General features: G+C 43.0%; 1 protein-coding gene across 4 annotated transcripts in view; it reads right to left on the reverse strand.

Moving 5' to 3' along the window:
• pde10a (phosphodiesterase 10A) overlaps positions 1 to 17,265 on the reverse strand; it is a 398,667-nt gene that overhangs the window by 158,672 nt on the left and 222,730 nt on the right. For all 4 annotated transcript variants that reach the window (XM_055631370.1, XM_055631369.1, XM_055631372.1 and 1 more), the window contains 2 exons: positions 8,489 to 8,609; positions 5,059 to 5,108 (listed from right to left, as the gene is read on the reverse strand). In XM_055631370.1, the coding sequence (XP_055487345.1) occupies positions 5,059 to 5,108; positions 8,489 to 8,609 (171 nt within the window). The remainder of the gene's footprint in view (positions 1 to 5,058; positions 5,109 to 8,488; positions 8,610 to 17,265) is intronic.

Below are 17,265 nucleotides of genomic sequence, written 5' to 3' on the forward strand. Positions count from 1 at the left end.
TTGAGGGCTTTCCATGCGAGCTCTTTCCAGACCTTGATGTCATTATAGGAGCTCTGCATCCTCGCTCCCAGGTACTTGAAGTCTTCCACTTTCTTGAGAGATGCTCTGTCACCAGTCTTGAGAGGCTCATGGTCACCACCGTACTCAGTCTTCTTGGCATTGAGGTGGTGGTTCACTTTCCCACACTCCGTTTCGACCCTGCCGAGCAGCTCCTGTAACTCCATAATCTAGTCTGACAGCATGACGATGTCATCAGAGAAGTCGAGGTTTGACAAGTTGAATGGTCCGATTCTTCTCAAACGCCTTGAGGTGATTGTGAAGCCACGGCCCTCATGTTCCTTGACCGCCTGCCTCATGGTATAGCCGAGGACAATGAAGAAGAGAAAGGGTGCCAGCGTGTCTCCATGTAAGACCGCCACGAGGATCTCGAACACTTTGCTCTCGCCATCTGGGGTGACAACATTGGCCGTGGTGCCCAAGTGCATATCCTCAAGGCTCTCAGGGGTCGAGGAGGGATACCATAAGCCTTCAAAATCAGTACCCGGACAGGACGACGAAGGATAAGAAGTCGAAGCAAAGAAGTGGAAGCCAAGATATCAAATGGACACAATGCCGAAAGCCAAGATACTGAACAGATACGAAGCCGAAAGGACACAAACCCGAACGGACATCACACCGAAAGGATCCGAAGCCGAATGGACACAACGCCAATAGGACAATACGCAGAACGGACATGATGTCGAAAAACCGCCGAACGGGCATGACGTCTCCGAGGATGGGATTTGTCCGAGACTTTGTCAGCGATTGGTCCAGACCCCAGCGTCCATCACATCACTGGCCAGAGGCTGACGGGGGGGTGGCTGTGACTTCAAGCTGCTGCGACTGCCACAGAGGCTTTTCGACGTCATGTCCATTCCCCGTCAGATTTTAAGCCAAAAACAATCTGATGCCCAACGCACATGAAGCAGAAATGATGAATAGGTCTGGAACACTGAAACACTTAAAAAAAAATCTATATTTGCTGCAAGAATACACGAACAAATTTATTATTTAACTATTTTAAAATGTAACAAGATACAACAATTAAACTATTTTAAAATGTAACAAGATGAAACAATTGAACTATTTAAAAATGTAACAAGGTGCAACAAACTTATAGGAATAGGAATAAAAATCAATTAAAAAAATTGTAAGCCAAGGCTCTTAGGAAAGCCAATCCTTTATTATAAGAATTGCAAATAATCCCTCCCTTCACCACCTCCAGTTTAAATTCCATTTGGAATATTTTGGAGGACCAAGTAACGAAGAACCAAGAAAAAAAAAAAAAGTTTTTATTATTTTGTTAATGGTAGCATATTTTTTGTTAGGCTTTGAAATGTCAATCCTTGTAGATGCCTGCTCAATTAATATTTCATTTGATGCCTAGGACTTCTGATCGTTTTAAGTAATTTGGCCACTGTGGGATGAGTTACACTAAAGGGCCTGTCCCCTTTGGCGATTTTTTTCAGCAACTGCCAGCATCATAGACTCACGTATCAGGTCACCAAAAATTATACGACGTTATGACGTGCGGTGTTTTTTCAAGCGTCGCAACATTTTTGGTGTTGCCACTGGATTTTGAAATGTTCAAAATCTTTTGGCGACACTGATACGACGCCGGCAGTCGCTGAAAAAATCTCCAAGTAGGACAGGACCTTTAGTCTCTTTTTAAAGGCCTGATGCCAACCTTCTAGAGAACTGTTTGTTCTTGGCAAATTATCCTGAATTCGAGTGTAGACTGACCATAATTCATAATCGTAAAGTGGTCCCCTTCGACTCCCTCTTTGAACTACTCCTAACCATGTACTTTCGAAATAAACTAAAAAAAAATCACTTTACGTTTCTTCAGTTTCGGCATTTAAGGAATGCACCAATTCATCAAATATCTCTTGAACATCTTCAGCGGGGACAAAAGCAAGAGCTTGTAATTGCTTAATGAGAAGTGCGTTGTCAGGCTTGGCATACCATTGTTGCAATCCACGAGTGAATATTTCGCCATGGACATTGGCCAAAATGAGCAACCAAAAATTGACGTGTTTGGGAAATTCTTTTTTTATACTATTAATTGTTGCTTTTTCAAAGCCAATTGTTATCGAAGTTGGAACCTAAACTCCTTTTTCCTTCAAAGAGTCGTCATATGTTCGCTTTTCCTTGTTGCATGTTACACAATACACTAATGGCAAGGTTTTGCTTTGTGAAATAATAGCATGTATAGTATAGAGTTGCTTTCCATGGGAGGAAGAGTCAAATGTGCCGTCGCCAAACCATGTTTTTTTTGGATAAAATTTCCAAATCTTCTCTGTCGATAAAACAATAGACAGTGGTATTTTCAGGCATTCAAAAGTTTTCTCGTGTTGTACTCAAATCTTTACTCGTGTCTACATTTCTTGCTTGTCTTACCATTCTTCCTCGTGTTTCTCTCTTAGGCAGGGCTCCAGCAACACTAAGTTGTAATCCTTCTGTGATATTATTAATTACACTGCTAATTACAACCTCTTCAGTATGCTCAGCTCGAGTTTTCAGACTGTCCAAAACTTTCAAAACACAATTATGAGCACCATCAGGAGTGTGTGAATGATTAGAAGCATTATGCTGCTCGGTATCGTTTATAGTTTTAATTCTACCATTACACTCTTTACATTTCTCACACCTTCAGTATGTGGTTTCATTATCCTTTTTGTCCACAATGTATGTGTAACCACTGAGAAGGAGCTTTCTGCCACCAAGTGCTGCTTTAACAAAATGTACTGTCAAACTAAAAGGTTTCTCAGAAAGTAAACGTCGATTACTATTGTCCCCCTACCTGAGGGACTAAAAGTAAATAAGTCTAAATAAGATTAATATTTACCTCTGCCTGAGGTATTAAACAAAATTATATATGTTTCCTTTTCGATATGTAAAGTTGTTTTACAGCTTTTCAATGTTCGAAGAAATTTATAATTGTTTACTTTTCGATAAGATTTTTTTTCAGCTTTTTGACGTCATGTCCGTTCGCCGTCAGATTGTTTTTCGGCTTCTGACGGGAAACAAACGTTACGTTGAAAAGCCTCTGTGGTAATTGCAGCAGTTTGGAGTCACTGCCACAATTTTACAAACGCAAGCTCAAGCTCCCCTCTCCCCCACCCTCCTGTCTCCACCCATCCAGTGATGCACATCACTGCCTCTGTGGCAATAGCAGCAGCTTGGAGTCACTGCCACCATTTTACAAACGCAAACTCAAGCTCCTCACCCCACCTCCCATCTCACCCGGCCAGTGATGTGATGGATGCAGGGGTCTGGACCAATAGCAGACAAGGTCTCGGACAAATCTCGTCCCCGGAGACGTCATGTCCGTTCGGTGGCTTTTTGACGTCATGTCCGTTCTGCGTATTGTCCTTTCGGCGTGGTGTCCGTTTGGCTTTGTATCCTTTCGGCGTTGTGTCCGTTCGGGTTCGTGTCCTTTCGGAGTCCATTCGGTATCTTGGCTTTTCGGGGTGATGTAGATTCGGCTTCTTGGCTTTGGCTTGTCATCCTTCGATGTCCTACCTGCACACATTCAAAATCCTCATCATTTCGCATCGATGAATCGAGTCAAATGCCTTCTTGAAGTTATGATGGTTAGGACGGCCAGCAGGTTGTTATTCTTCACCTCATCAATGATTCTTCAGCAACGATTTATCCATGTTCCTCTCGGGTAGCGCCATCGTAGTGACAGCCTCGCCAGCAGCTGTTGGTCCTTTCACCCTTTTTGTTATTTTTTGTGTGTCTAAAAGTATGTTCTAAACGTTTCTTAGTCTTTTTTATGTGGGGTGGTGGGGGAGAATAGGGGAAAACCATTTCCCAGTCACTTACCAGGACGGAGATGAGTCTTTTCTCCCAGTCACATCTTCGCCCCCCCCCCCCCCCCCCCCCCCCCCCCCCCCCCCCCCCTCGAGCCTCGAGCACAGCCAGAAAATTCTGCGCAGGTACTCGCTCCATTGCAACTTGGAGGACAGGGTAGAATTGGTCCACTTCGGCCTCAGGGCTGCTGTTGTGAGGGGAGTAGCATATTACGATAGTGGTGCCAGGGTTACCACTAAACTCAGCAATAAGGACTCGAGGACTGACAGAGTGGACACCCTGTAGTGCACTCCTTGATCTCCGACTCAATAGCAGACCCACTTCTACCTGAACAGAGATCAGGATAGGATCTCCCTGAACAGGATATCTCCACGTTGACAATGTGATGCGCCATGCACTTAGTCAAACCTGATCTCCATGTCTCGGTAGACGTGGCATCGGTGGACTATGACTCGGTGGACTATGACTTGGCATCAAAGTTGTTGCATATAAACGTACCTTAAATTACCAATATCTATTTTGCATACATATGCAGCTAAATTTCTGTCAAAATTATGTAATAGCTTAAATCTGCAATTCATGAACAACAGCAGTAATTCTATCACATCTGCCTTGTTGTGGAGGGTTTTTTTTAGAAAGGTTTCTCCCCATTAAATCCAAACTAAAAATAGCTCTCCAAATTTGAAAGCACTTCTTAAAATCAATAAAGATGAAAGTTATATCAGTACAATTACTTTGTAAAATGGTTACAGAATAATAAGGATCATTAACTTATGCAGGCTAACATGTAAACAATTCATATGACAAACATCCAAGAAGATTTAAGAGACACAAGAAACTGCAGATGCTGGAATCCTGAACTAAACAGAAAGTGCTGGAGGAACTCAGTGGGTCAGGTAGCATCTGTAGAGGGAGTAGACAGACGATGTTTCAGGTTGGGACACCTTTAGTCTGAAGAGTGCTGAGCTGAAACGTCATCTGTCCATTCCTGTCCATTCCCTCCTCAGATGCTTCCTGACCAAAGGAGATTTAGGATTGCATTTACTTCTATTCTTCAACTCCAACGTGCAAGGTAGCATCAATTAGAAAATTAGCTGCTGTCATATTGCCATGGGAAGAGAATGTAGCCATTGGCTTTAAAATACTACTGTATCCTCTAAGTTCTCATTTTTAGATTGTCATGTGTTGAGCTGTACTCACATTGGTACATTCTCCCACGAAATAAAGCGCAAATGAGTCCGCATTGGTAGCTGTGAAGAGCAACAGAGATATTGTTATTGCAATGCAGAAACATGTAAATAATTATGATAGATAGTTACCACGTTGGCTTTAACAATGTTTTGTAGATAAGATTGAATTTTATTTTTGAATTTCAATGTTATTGAACAATTTCTAAACATGTGAAATGTGGGAGGAAGCTGCCTTTAGTGACTACACCTGTAGGAAGAGTACCCAGCTGTAGCTCCTCACTGACAGGGTTAAGGAATTGGGGCTGGACATATTCAAGATCATTTGGGATACCGAGAGAACCATATGGGAATATTAGTGAGGTGGCCATACCTATGGTACAGGTTGCTGATAGTTGGCTCATCACTAGGAAAGGTAAAGGATGTAGAGACATCGTGCACGGTTCTCTCTTTTACCTTCCTACACTAACAGGAATATATTTTTAGACACTGTTGAGGGAATGACATTTCAAGACAGCAGTAAGATCTGTGTCACCATGAGTGGCTGAGGCTCAGCATGGAATTGTGGAGTCAGAGAGAGCCACAGCGATAAGAGACTCAATATATCCTGTGGCTGCAAATGAAACGCCGCGTGTCGCTTCCCGAGTGCCACGGTCAGCAATGTTTCCGAGTGCTTGCAGCACATTCTCAGGAGAAAGGGTAAGCAGCCATAGGTTGTGGTGCTTAGGACATAGGTAGAAAAAGGGACAAGGTCTTGCAAGATGAATGTAGGGAGTGAGGAAAGATGTTAAAAATAAGGAATAAAGCTGTATCACTGCCAATGCCATGTGGTAGTGAAGGCAGAAATAAAAGATAAACCAGATTAATACATAGCTGAAGATGATCTTGGATCTTCCGATCATAGAGATGGATTGACGTGAACTAGAGGGGGACCATTGTCCTGGGTGATGGTATGGGCACAAGAGCAGAAAAGAAGCAGATAAAAAAAGGCAAAAAAAGGCAGATGAGAAGTTGGGGCCAATATTATACTCAAAGAGAGCAGGTTTAGTAGACTGGACAGCCAGGAGTACAGCGTAGAGAAAGCAGAGACCAGTGGTTAATTTCAATTATTTCAATGCAAAAGACTTGATGAGGCGGCGGAACTGAGGGCATGATTGGTTCAGGAGACTGGGATATTATAGGCATAACAAAAATATGACTGTGCGAGGGGTTGGACATACATCTCCTAGGGTACAGATGCTACAGGGGTAATACGGGTACAGGTAAAGGACAGGTGGTGGGGGTTGGGGGGTTGGGGGGTGCCTTTATGATGTGGGAGGAATTAGCAATAGTGCTGCAAGAGAAGATTTCTGGTGCATTTCCAAGTGAGGCTGCGGGCAGGAACCAGAAACAACAAGAATGATTATTCTGATGGAACGGTATTATTGACCCTTCAATAGTATGCTCTTTAGATTCTGGAGTAGTTCATGAGGATTGGAGGGTAGCTAATGTAACCCCACTTTTTAAAAAGGGAGGGAGAGAGAAAACGGGGAATTACAGACCAGATTCGTTAGACATGATTTACCTTTCATAAATCCATGCTGACTTTGTCCAATGATTTCACCACTTTCCAAATGTGCTGCTACCCCATCTTTAATAACTGATTCTAGCAGTTTCCCCACAGTCCCATTGTTCACTAACCAAGTCTTGCCCTGGAATGATGCTCTATCTACCATTGACTCTGTATATGATCTTTCAGGCACAAAACATGCGACTATCCCTAATCAACTCCTGCCTTTAAAGAAATGTATGTATATCTTGTGTTGGAAGGAACTGCAGATGCTGGTTTAAAACGAAGATGGACACAAAATGCTGGAGTAACTCAAAGGGACAGACAGCATCTCTGGAGAGAAGGAATGGGTAACATTTCGGGCCGAGACCCATATCTCAACCCGAAACGTCACCCATTCTTTCTCTCCAGAGATGCTGCCTGTCCATTTGAGTTACTCCAGCACTTTGTGTCTATCTGTGCACATATATCTTATTCCTCGGAATCCTCTTCAGTAACTTTCCTGTCGCCCATTTGGCTTACTGATCTATTATTCTCAGGTTTTTCTTTGCTGCCCTTCTTAAATGACACATCATTAGCCACCTTCCATTCTTCCCCCACCTCACCCACATAACTCGATGATTATATATCTCAGCCAATCCTCCAATTTCTTCTCAAACTTCCCAAAGTGTCCATCGATATATCTGATCAGTCTGGAAAATTTGAAGGGTTTCGGTCCGAAACATTGCCTATTTCCTTCGCTCCATAGATGCTGCTGCATCCGCTGAGTTTCTCCGGCATTTTTGTGTACCTTCGATTTTCCAGCATCTGCAGTTCCTTCTTAAACAATGGGAAATTTATCTAACCTTTTCGTCCCTGGCAATTGCCCAACCATCTGCCGATCAAAAAACTCCCTCACCTGTACCCCCCATCACTTGCCAGGCTTTCTCCTGCCCATCCCGCTCTTCCAGCTTAATCCCTTCTCCTCCTACTGCAAAAAAATCTCCAGAGAAGCTGCCTGACCCATGGAGTTACTCCAGCACTGTCTTTTTTTCATTATTTTTAATGAAAAGTTAAAAGAGATGTAGCATCTGCATTTCCTTTGTTTCTCCGTTTCTCTGTTTCAGCAATATATTTTTCCCAGTGGAGTTCTTGCATACTACTTTGTACATGCTGCCAAAACTACACCTCCTTTAACTATTCATTAACTCTTCACGACAGTTTACTTAAATGGGGGAGGAGGAAAGAGACAGAATTCTGGTGTAGAATGGCTGACTGACACATTTCATGATTATTCTATCGCTATCATATATTTTATATGACTGTCAACATATTTGTTTTTCCATCCCTTGGAATCCCTATTAGAGTCATTGATTTCTTATCTATTTTCGTAACTATTGTCACTAACCCTTCTCCCCGTCCTCCTCCCCCACCCAATTTTCCCAAATTCTCCTTCTCTATAATGTTAATTTCATTTCACTATTGATCCATTCAAGCAGATAAGCAGTTCCAACCATCAATTGAATTGTTCTAATATAAATTCAAATTTCAATAAATATTTTACCGACATATTAAACACCCTCTATTAAAATAAAGATAGATACATTATGCAAATCTGATAGAAGAGAATCATACTGTATAGTTTTATGGTGGTATGACGGAAATTAAAAAAATTGAAATAAATGTGGACTGAACAAACTGCACATTTTCTGCACACCTTGCAATGTTAATAATTTCTGAACATGGTTGTTGCTGTGTACAAATATAGACTTCTCAAACAACAAGGATAGAGAAAAAAATAGTCCATAGAAATAGGAAGGGAAAAGAAAAAAATAAATGACATTGTCGGATTTTTTTTTTTAAAGACTAATTGAAATCCCGTATAACTATCCACTTGTAGGATTTAATTCCTTACCTGTTTTTATGATGTTGGATAATTCATAGATAACTAGTTTATTATCAGCGGCAAGATCATCATACTTTTCTATGTGGGTATTTAACTCTTGAACCACTGACTGCATGTTGCTGTCCAAGTACTATGTAAATTAGAGAAAATAATGCATTGCTTTTGAAAATTAGTGTCTTTTCAATACTTATAATCATAAAAAAATCAAAGCCATAGCTAAGTATGCAAAACATTTAATTGATCATAAAATTGTACTTAAATATGCAGTAGCAATTAAATCTTGCAGAGTACTAATTGCTATGCCCAAAAATCTAATATTAGTTTGTAATGAAGAATGTCAAAGCCAAGTACTTGTCAGTGCTTTATAGATTACTAGACCAAGTGGGACTTGTTGGGCCCCATCTCCCAACGCAATAATCCACCACTCATACGTTCCCCCAACGCAACCCATTTCCACCACGCACCTGTTCCCCCAATGCAATAATCCACCACTCACCCATAGCCCCCACAGGAGGCCTGGTCCCCCAATGCAATCCATTCCCCAACGTAAGATTCCACCACTTACCCGTTGGTCCCTGTCACACGGAGGCCTGGTCCCTCAACGCAACCCGTTCCCCAACGTAAGATTCCACCACTCACCCATTCCCCCAATGCAAGCCGTTCCCCCAATGCAATAATCCACCACTCACCCATAGCCCCCACAGGAGGCCTGGTCCCCCAATGCAATCCATTCCCCAACGTAAGACTCCACCACTTACCCGTTGGTCCCTGTCACACGGAGGCCTGGTCCCTCAACGCAACCCGTTCCCCAACGTAAGATTCCACCACTCACCCATTCCCCCAATGCAAACCGTTCCCCCAATGCAATATTGCACCGTTCACCCATATCCACCAACTATGCAGTTCATTTTAAACTTAAAAAAAAAAAAATGCAATTGCACTAAGATGTAGGTGCCACCAACAAGGTCATCTTTTGTTATCCAAATTTAATCATTGAACTTTGCTGGGCAGGACTCAGTGTTTTGGGATAGAAACATTGTAGCCGGTAGGGCATTGTGATGTCACAACTGCCTAACTGCCAGTGCAGATTTGAGGAAATCCAACTTTTAAATGTCACTTTAAAACTTTCAAATCTCCCCCACTACATCCCTCTCCTTACAACAGAGATCCGCATCAGAGAACTCATTGTGATGTCATTTTCGGTTTTTGGAATGTTCACTGCAGCGTGTGCCTGAGATGCTATTGTGATGTCATTTTCGGTTTACAGGATCTTCACGGCAGCTTGTGTAAATGAGATCCCATTGTGATTAGACGACTGTGAGATGGCATTGTGACAACATCACTGGAAGCTGCTAGAAAAGTCTCACTCTCACAGGCAATTATTATTTTATTTTATTAGTTGGCTTTTTTTAAACTTTAAATATCAATAACGTGAAATATAACATCAACTGTGAAGAAACCCGATACTAACGACCATGGGAAAAAGCTGAGTAAGATTCTGCAAACATTTTCCCGCTATTGTGTACCGTTTTGGCGTAGTTCCTTGTTCTCACAATCAAACAAGATGAGACTTTTAGTATTATACTAGACCAAGTGCAGACCCGTTGGGTCTGCTCCCCCAATGGTGTGATCCCCTAACCCAATATTCCACCATGCACCCGTCTCCTCCAACGGAACTGAAGCCGTTCCCAAATGTAAGATTCCAGCACTCCCCTGTCCCCCTCAGCAGTGGATTAAAAAAAAAATTCCAATTGCACCTCCCCTGCCTGCTGCAGCAGTGAAAAGTTCAGAATGTTCCTGTCTTGCAACTTTGTTTTGAAGTGTGTTGGAAGCTGATAGGAAGGAGCAGCCGTCAACGAATCAAAAGGCAGAAAGGCAGCCGGACGGACGGACGGACGGCAGGCAGCAGCCACAGACATTTATATAATAACTAGACCAAGTGCAGAATCGTTGGGTCTGCTCCCCCAATGGTGTGATCCCCCAACCCAATATTGCACCATGCACCCGTCTCTTCCAACGGAACTGAAGCCATTCCCAAATGTAAGATTGCAGCACTCCCCTGCCTCCCTCAGCAGTGGATTAAAAAAAAATCCCAATTACACCTGCTGCCTGCTGCAGCAATTCCAATTGCAGTACCAATTGGCACTCCCCCTCCTGTTGAAGCACTTGCTGTGATATTCCATTGAGGTGAAAAGTTCAGAGTGTTCCTGTCTTGCAACTTTATTTTGAAGTGTGTTGGAAGCTGATAGGAAGGAGTGTATTGGGCATTGTGACATCACACGATGGAAACAAATCAAAAGGAAGAAAGGCAGCCGGCAGCCAGACGGAAGCCGGACAGACAGTCGGCAGCCACAGAGTTTTATATAATGATAGATAGATAGATAGATAGATAGATAGATAGATAGATAGATAGATAGATAGATAGATAGATAGATAGATAGATAGATATAGATATAGATATTGTAATTATATAGTATATATAATTCAAGATTTTTAATCAACTGAAAATCATTTTAAGATTTGGGTTAATTGGAAAATGGTGAATTGTAATTCATTATGATTTTTTTTAGCATTCACTTCTAAACTTTATTGGTTATGTGATATATTTTTAAGGCTTGAATTGACTAAGATTTAGTCAATACAAAATAATAAAAATAATACTTTAGAGAAGTGTGAAGTAAAATCTGGTTATATGTTCACACTCATTTTCAGTAAAGTGACCTGCTGAGTTACTCTAGCACTGTCTTTTTTTTTAACATTAATTTTCTGGACATCTTATGGACACAAGCTGATTGTGTAATTTAGAATTTTACGGGCCTTAAAATGTGTTTCATATTTCTGAGGCAATTTTTTTTGGGGGGGTGTAGGGGCGAGCAATTGCATAACAAAGTAACATGGATTTTATATTTTGATTCGGCTGATATAGGTAGCCATTGGATTGGCAGAGTCAGTGTATTTCTGTATTGGAGTAGTAGCAGGAAATTTCAAACGCCATTGGATTGGTTAAGTTAGTGTATTTCAGTGTTGGGGCAGCAGCAGCAGATTTCAAAAGGCTGCAGATTAATTAGCTAGAAGGTATACTCAAAATGTCGGAGAAACTCAGCGGGACAAGCAGCAGCTCTGTATAGGATAGGTCTGTATAGGTCGAGACCCTTCTTCAGACTGATGTCAGGGGAGAGGGAGATACATAGATAAGGAAGTATAAATTGTGAAAACCGGACAAAGGGAATGGAAATCAAGAAAAATGTAGAATAGACCATTGTTAGCTGGGAGAAGACAACAACAAAACAAACAGATAAAATACAGGCAGAGACTAAGACTGGTCGGAGAACTGGGAAAGAGGAGGGATGGAGAGAAAGGGAAATCGAGGGTTACTTGAAGTTAATGTGCATACCTCTGGGGTGCAAGCTGCCCAAGCGAAATAGGGTGCTGTTCTTCCCATTTGCGCTGGGCCTCACTCTAACAACGGAGGCGGCCCAGGATAGAAAGGTTAGTGTGGGAATGGGAGGGTGTTAGCAACTGGTATAACAGGTAGGTTTAGGCGGACTGATTAGCTTATTGAGTAGCTAATAAAAGGCAAGGTGTAGTGGAACGTCTATGTTGGGAGAGTGGCTGTGTTGAGGACAAATATGAAGCTTTGGCTTAAGAGACTTCAGTGAAGAGGCCAAAAAAAAGGCTGAGTAGAGCGTGTCAGTAAGTAACAATATGATCTACTGTTTCTGGTGTGTGATTGTTGTGCTTTTTTACCTCAGGGTTTAAGTGCATTTAGTGATGGCAGGTACAATGGTGGAATGCTCTTCCTGCAGTATCATGGAAACTGTTGGTGTCACTGATGACTACACCTCTGAGATGTGTGCCCAGGTGCAGCTCCTTACAGAGTGTGTTAGATCTGTTGCTGGACGGCCTCAGGATCGTCCTCAGGAATTAGAGTTTCATCGATAAGTATGACCACCACATTACAATGCCCTCCATAATGTTTGGGACAAAGACCCATCATTTATTTGTTTAAGAAGGAACTGCAGATGCTGGAAAATCGAAGGTACACAAAAATGCTGGAGAAACTCTGCGGGTGCAGCAGCATCTATGGAGCGAAGGAAATAGGCAACATTTCGGGCCGAAACCCTTCTTCAGACTGATGTAATAGGCAACATTTCAGGCCGAAACCGAAACCGGTTTCGGCCCGAAACGTTGCCTATTTCCTTCGCTCCATAGATGCTGATGCACCCGCTGAGTTTCTCCAGCATTTTTGTGTACCTCCCATCATTTATTTATTTGCCTCCACAATTTGAGATTTGTAACAGAAAAAAAAAATCACATGTGGTTGAAGTGCACATTGTCAGATTTTATTAATGGCCAATTTTATACATTTTGGTTGCACCATGTAGAAATTACAGCTGTAATTGTCCCCCCATTTTAGGGCACCATAATGTTTGGGACACATGGCTTCCCAGGTGTTTGTAATTGCTCAGGTGTGTTTAATTGTCTCCTTAATGCAGGTATAAGAGAGCTCTCAGCACCTAGTCTTTCTTCCAGCCTACTGGGCTGTGTGAGGAATGCCATCAACCAGAAACAGTTCAGCATGCCCTAGTTGCATGTAGGAGATATGAGACAGAAAGAGGATTTATGATCATTGAAATAAGGAAAATTGGATTGACAGAAATATCAGTAAAGAGCATTCTAGAGTGTGGAGGGAAAGGAAAAGGAATAAAGTTGTTGTTTGATTTCTTGGGCTTATAAAAAGGATCTAATATAAAGACATGAGTACTGTGGAATGAAGCCAGAAGGTGGCAGCAATGCAACATTGCGGATGCCGGCTGCTGTAAAACTCCAAAGAAGAAGAAGTAGAAGAAGTCTTCCTCCAGTCTTTCCATCACCTTTGGAAACTTTTACTGCTGTTTATCAACATGAGCAACAAAGTTGTGATAATGAAAGTCAAAGAAGCCATTGTGAGACAGTGAAACAAGAATAAAACTGTTAGAGACATCAGCCAAACCTTGGGCTTACCAAAATCAACTGTTTGGAACATCATTATGAAGAAAGAGAGCACTGGTAAGCTTACTAATCGCAAAGGGACTGGCAGGCCAAGGAAGACCTCCACAGCTGATGACAGAATAATTCTCTCTACAATAATATAACCATATAACAATTACAGCACGGAAACAGGCCATCTCGACCCTTCTAGTCCGTGCCGAACACATATTCTCCCCTAGTCCCATATACCTGCGTTCAGACCATAATCTTCCATTCCCTTCCCGTCCATATAACTATCCAATTTATTTTTAAATGATAAAAACGAACCTGCCTTCACCACCTTCACTGGAAGCTCATTCCACACAGCCACCACTCTCTGAGTAAAGAAGTTTCCCCTCATGTTACCCCTAAACTTCAGTCCCTTAATTCTCAAGTCATGTCCCCTTGTTTGAATCTTCCCTACTCTCAGTGGGAAAAGCTTTTCCATAATAACCACCAATAATGAAAAATCCCCAAACACATGTCAGACAGATCAGAAATACTCTTCATGAGTCTGGTGTGGATTTGTCAGTGACCACTGTCCTTAGAAGACCTAATAAACAGAAATACAGAAGCTACACTGCAAGATGCAAACCATTGGTTAGCTGCAAAAGTAGGGTAGCCAGTTTACGGTTTGCCAAGGTGCTTAAAAGAACAACCACTGTTCTGGAAAAAGATCTTGTGGACAGATGAGATGAAGATTAACTTATATCAGAGTGATGGCATGAGCAAAATATGGAGGAGAGAAGGAACTGCCCAAGATCCAAAGCATACCACATCATCTGTGAAACACGGTGGTGGGAGTGTTATGGCCTGGGCATGCATGGCTGCTGAAGGTACTGGCTCACTTATCTTCATTGATGATACAACTGCTGATTGTAGTAGCATAATTAATTCTGAAGTGTATAGACACATCCTATCTGCTGAAGTTCAAACAAATGCCTCAAAACTCATTGGCCGGCGGTTCATTCTACAGCAAGACAATGATCCCAAACATACTGCTAAAGCAACAAAGGAGTTTTTCAAAGGTAAAAAAGTGTCAATTCTTGTGGCCAAGTCAATCAACCCAACTGAGCATGCCTTTTACATGCTGAAGAGAAAACTGAAGGGGACTAGCCCCCACAATGACCACCAGGGGCGCCGGGGAGTTGGCTGCCCTACTGGCAGTCTATCCGTATTTTTTTTGTTTTTCTTATTTTTTAGTGCGTTAAAAGTTTATTTTAATGTTCTTCGGTTTGTTTTATGTGGGGGGAGGGGGGATTGGGGGGGGGGGAGGGGATCGGTGGAAACTTTTTTCAGATTCTACCTTCCCAGAGATGTGATCAATTTTCGGATCACATTCTCCGGGTTCTGCGGCCTACCATCAATGGAACTGGAGGCCTCCTCAGAGCTGATCCCTTGCCTGGGTCACTCCCACCGCGGAACCAACACCAAGGACTCGCAGTCTCGGTGAGGCCGAGTCGAGAGCCCGAACGTCGCGGTAGATTCGACCAGCCCCGACGCGAGGTTCGATTGTCCAGCGCGAGGGAGCTGACATGCCCCGATGCAGGAGCAGAGCGCCTCGACACGGAGGGCCCAAACACTGCCAGCTACAGGAGTTAAGATCATCACGTCAACGGGGGCTCGAGGCCCACTACCGAGGAAGGACTAAAGAAGGACTTGAACTTTATTTCGCGTTCCATCACAGTGAGGAATGTGTAGCAGTCACTGTGGTGGATGTTCATGTTAAAATGTGTTTTTTTGAGTGATCTGTTGCTTTTAATTGTATGACTGACCTGGCCAATGAAATTCCTCATGTTACAAAACATACTTGGCGAATAAAGTGTGACACTGATTCTGAAAACAAGCATAAGCTAAAGATGGCTGCAATATAGGCCTGGCAGAGCATCATCAGATAAGACACCCAGCAACTGGTGATGTCCATGAATGGCAGACCTCAAGCAGTCATTGCATGCAAAGGATATGCAACAAAATACTAAACATGACTACTGTTATTTAACTGACATTGCTGTGTCCCAAACATTATGGAGCCCTGAAATGGGGGATTATGTATAAACACTGCTGTAAGTTCTACATGTTGAAACCCAAATGTATAAAAATGGCCTTTATTAAAATCTGACAATGTGCAATTTAACCACATGTGATTTTTTTTCTATTACAAATCTCAAATTATGAAATAGAGAGTCAAATAAATAAATGACGGGTCTATCTCCCAAACATTATGGAGGGCATTGTATAATTAAGGTACAGGCAGAGACCAAATGGTTCACCACGAGGAAATGGAGTGGGCATAGAGTACTGGTGACTCCTGTGGCCATTCTCCTTCAAACAGGTAGAGCCTTTTGGACACTGGTGAGGAGGATGACCTGCCAGGGGTGAGCAGCAGCAACATTCACGTCAGTGGCACCAGCCTGCCTCTGAAGAACAATGGGGAAGGGTAAAGTCAGGCAGAGCCATAGTGATAGGAAAGTCCTTAGTTATTGGGACATACAGTGGTTTCTGTGGCACCAATCAAGACTGCAGGATGTGTTGCCTCCTTGATGTTACGGTCCAGGATGGCTCCAAGTGGCTGCACGACAGTTCCAGGGGGAGGACGAATTGCCAGTAGTCATTGTGCATGTTGGCACAAAGGACATATGTGTGCGGGGTGATGGGGGGGGGGGTAAAGGGGGGAACCGCTTTCAGTCGCCTCCTCGAAGGAGATGTGACTTTCTATGTCGCCTCCCTCGCGGCTTAACAGCATGGATTGGACCGACCTTTCCTGGAGTCGGGCGCGGAGCATCAGCAGTGGGCGCAGCGTGGCCTTTTCCATTGGAGAGTGGGCGAACCTGGTGGCCTGGTGACTGGCATAATGGGGCTGTGGTCTGCGGAGCTTCTAGCAGCGGGCAGGGTGTGGACTTGCCATCCGGAGTCTGAGATGAGCTCCGACTGCCGGCCTGCGGCCTATAACATCCTGAAGCAGCAGTCTCCGGCAGGAAAGTGCCAAATCGGGACCTCCAAGCCGCGGAGTGTGTTTGATCATCCCGACAAGAGGGCTTGTACATCGAGCCATCTGTAGCGGCGACCATGGAGGGTTTATTGCCCCGACCATGGGTGAATAAAAGAGGAGGATTGGCTGTTGCCTTCCACCACAGTGAAGAATGTTTAAATCTTATTGTGTATTGCGTGTTCTTTTTAAGTGTATCGCTGCTGGCAAATTCATTTCACTGCACTTTTGGGTGCATGTGACGAATAAAATTGACTTTGATTTTGATTCAGGTAAGAAAAGGAATGGGGCAGAATAACTTGTGGCTGAGAAGTTGGTGCAGAGGTTTAGGATTCAGATTTTGGACCAATAGGATCTCTTGAGGCAGAGGTGACCTGTACAAGAGGGATGGGTTGCACATGACCCAGATGGGAACCAATATCCTGGCGGACAGGTTTGCAAGTGCTACTCGGTTGGTTTTAAATTAGATTACAGCACAGAGAGTACAGAGGAGATTTACTAGAATGTTGCCTGGGTTTCAGCAGCTAAGTTACAGAGAAAGGTTGAACAAGTTAGGGCTTTATTCTTTGGAGCGCAGAAGGTTAAGGTCTTTAAAATGATGAGAGGGATAGACAGAGTTGATATGGATAAGCTTTTCCCACTGAGAGTAGGGAAGATTCAAACAAGCGGACATGACTTGAGAATTAAGGGACAAAAGTTTAGGGGTAACATGAGGTAGGTACGTTGCAAAACGTACCTGAAGCGTTGCTGAAAATCTGTCCCAGCCCGTGTGCGCGATTTTGGCACCGTT

The sequence above is a fragment of the Leucoraja erinacea genome, unplaced genomic scaffold (assembly GCF_028641065.1).
Source record: "Leucoraja erinacea ecotype New England unplaced genomic scaffold, Leri_hhj_1 Leri_73S, whole genome shotgun sequence".
Taxonomy (NCBI): Eukaryota; Metazoa; Chordata; class Chondrichthyes; order Rajiformes; family Rajidae; genus Leucoraja; species Leucoraja erinaceus.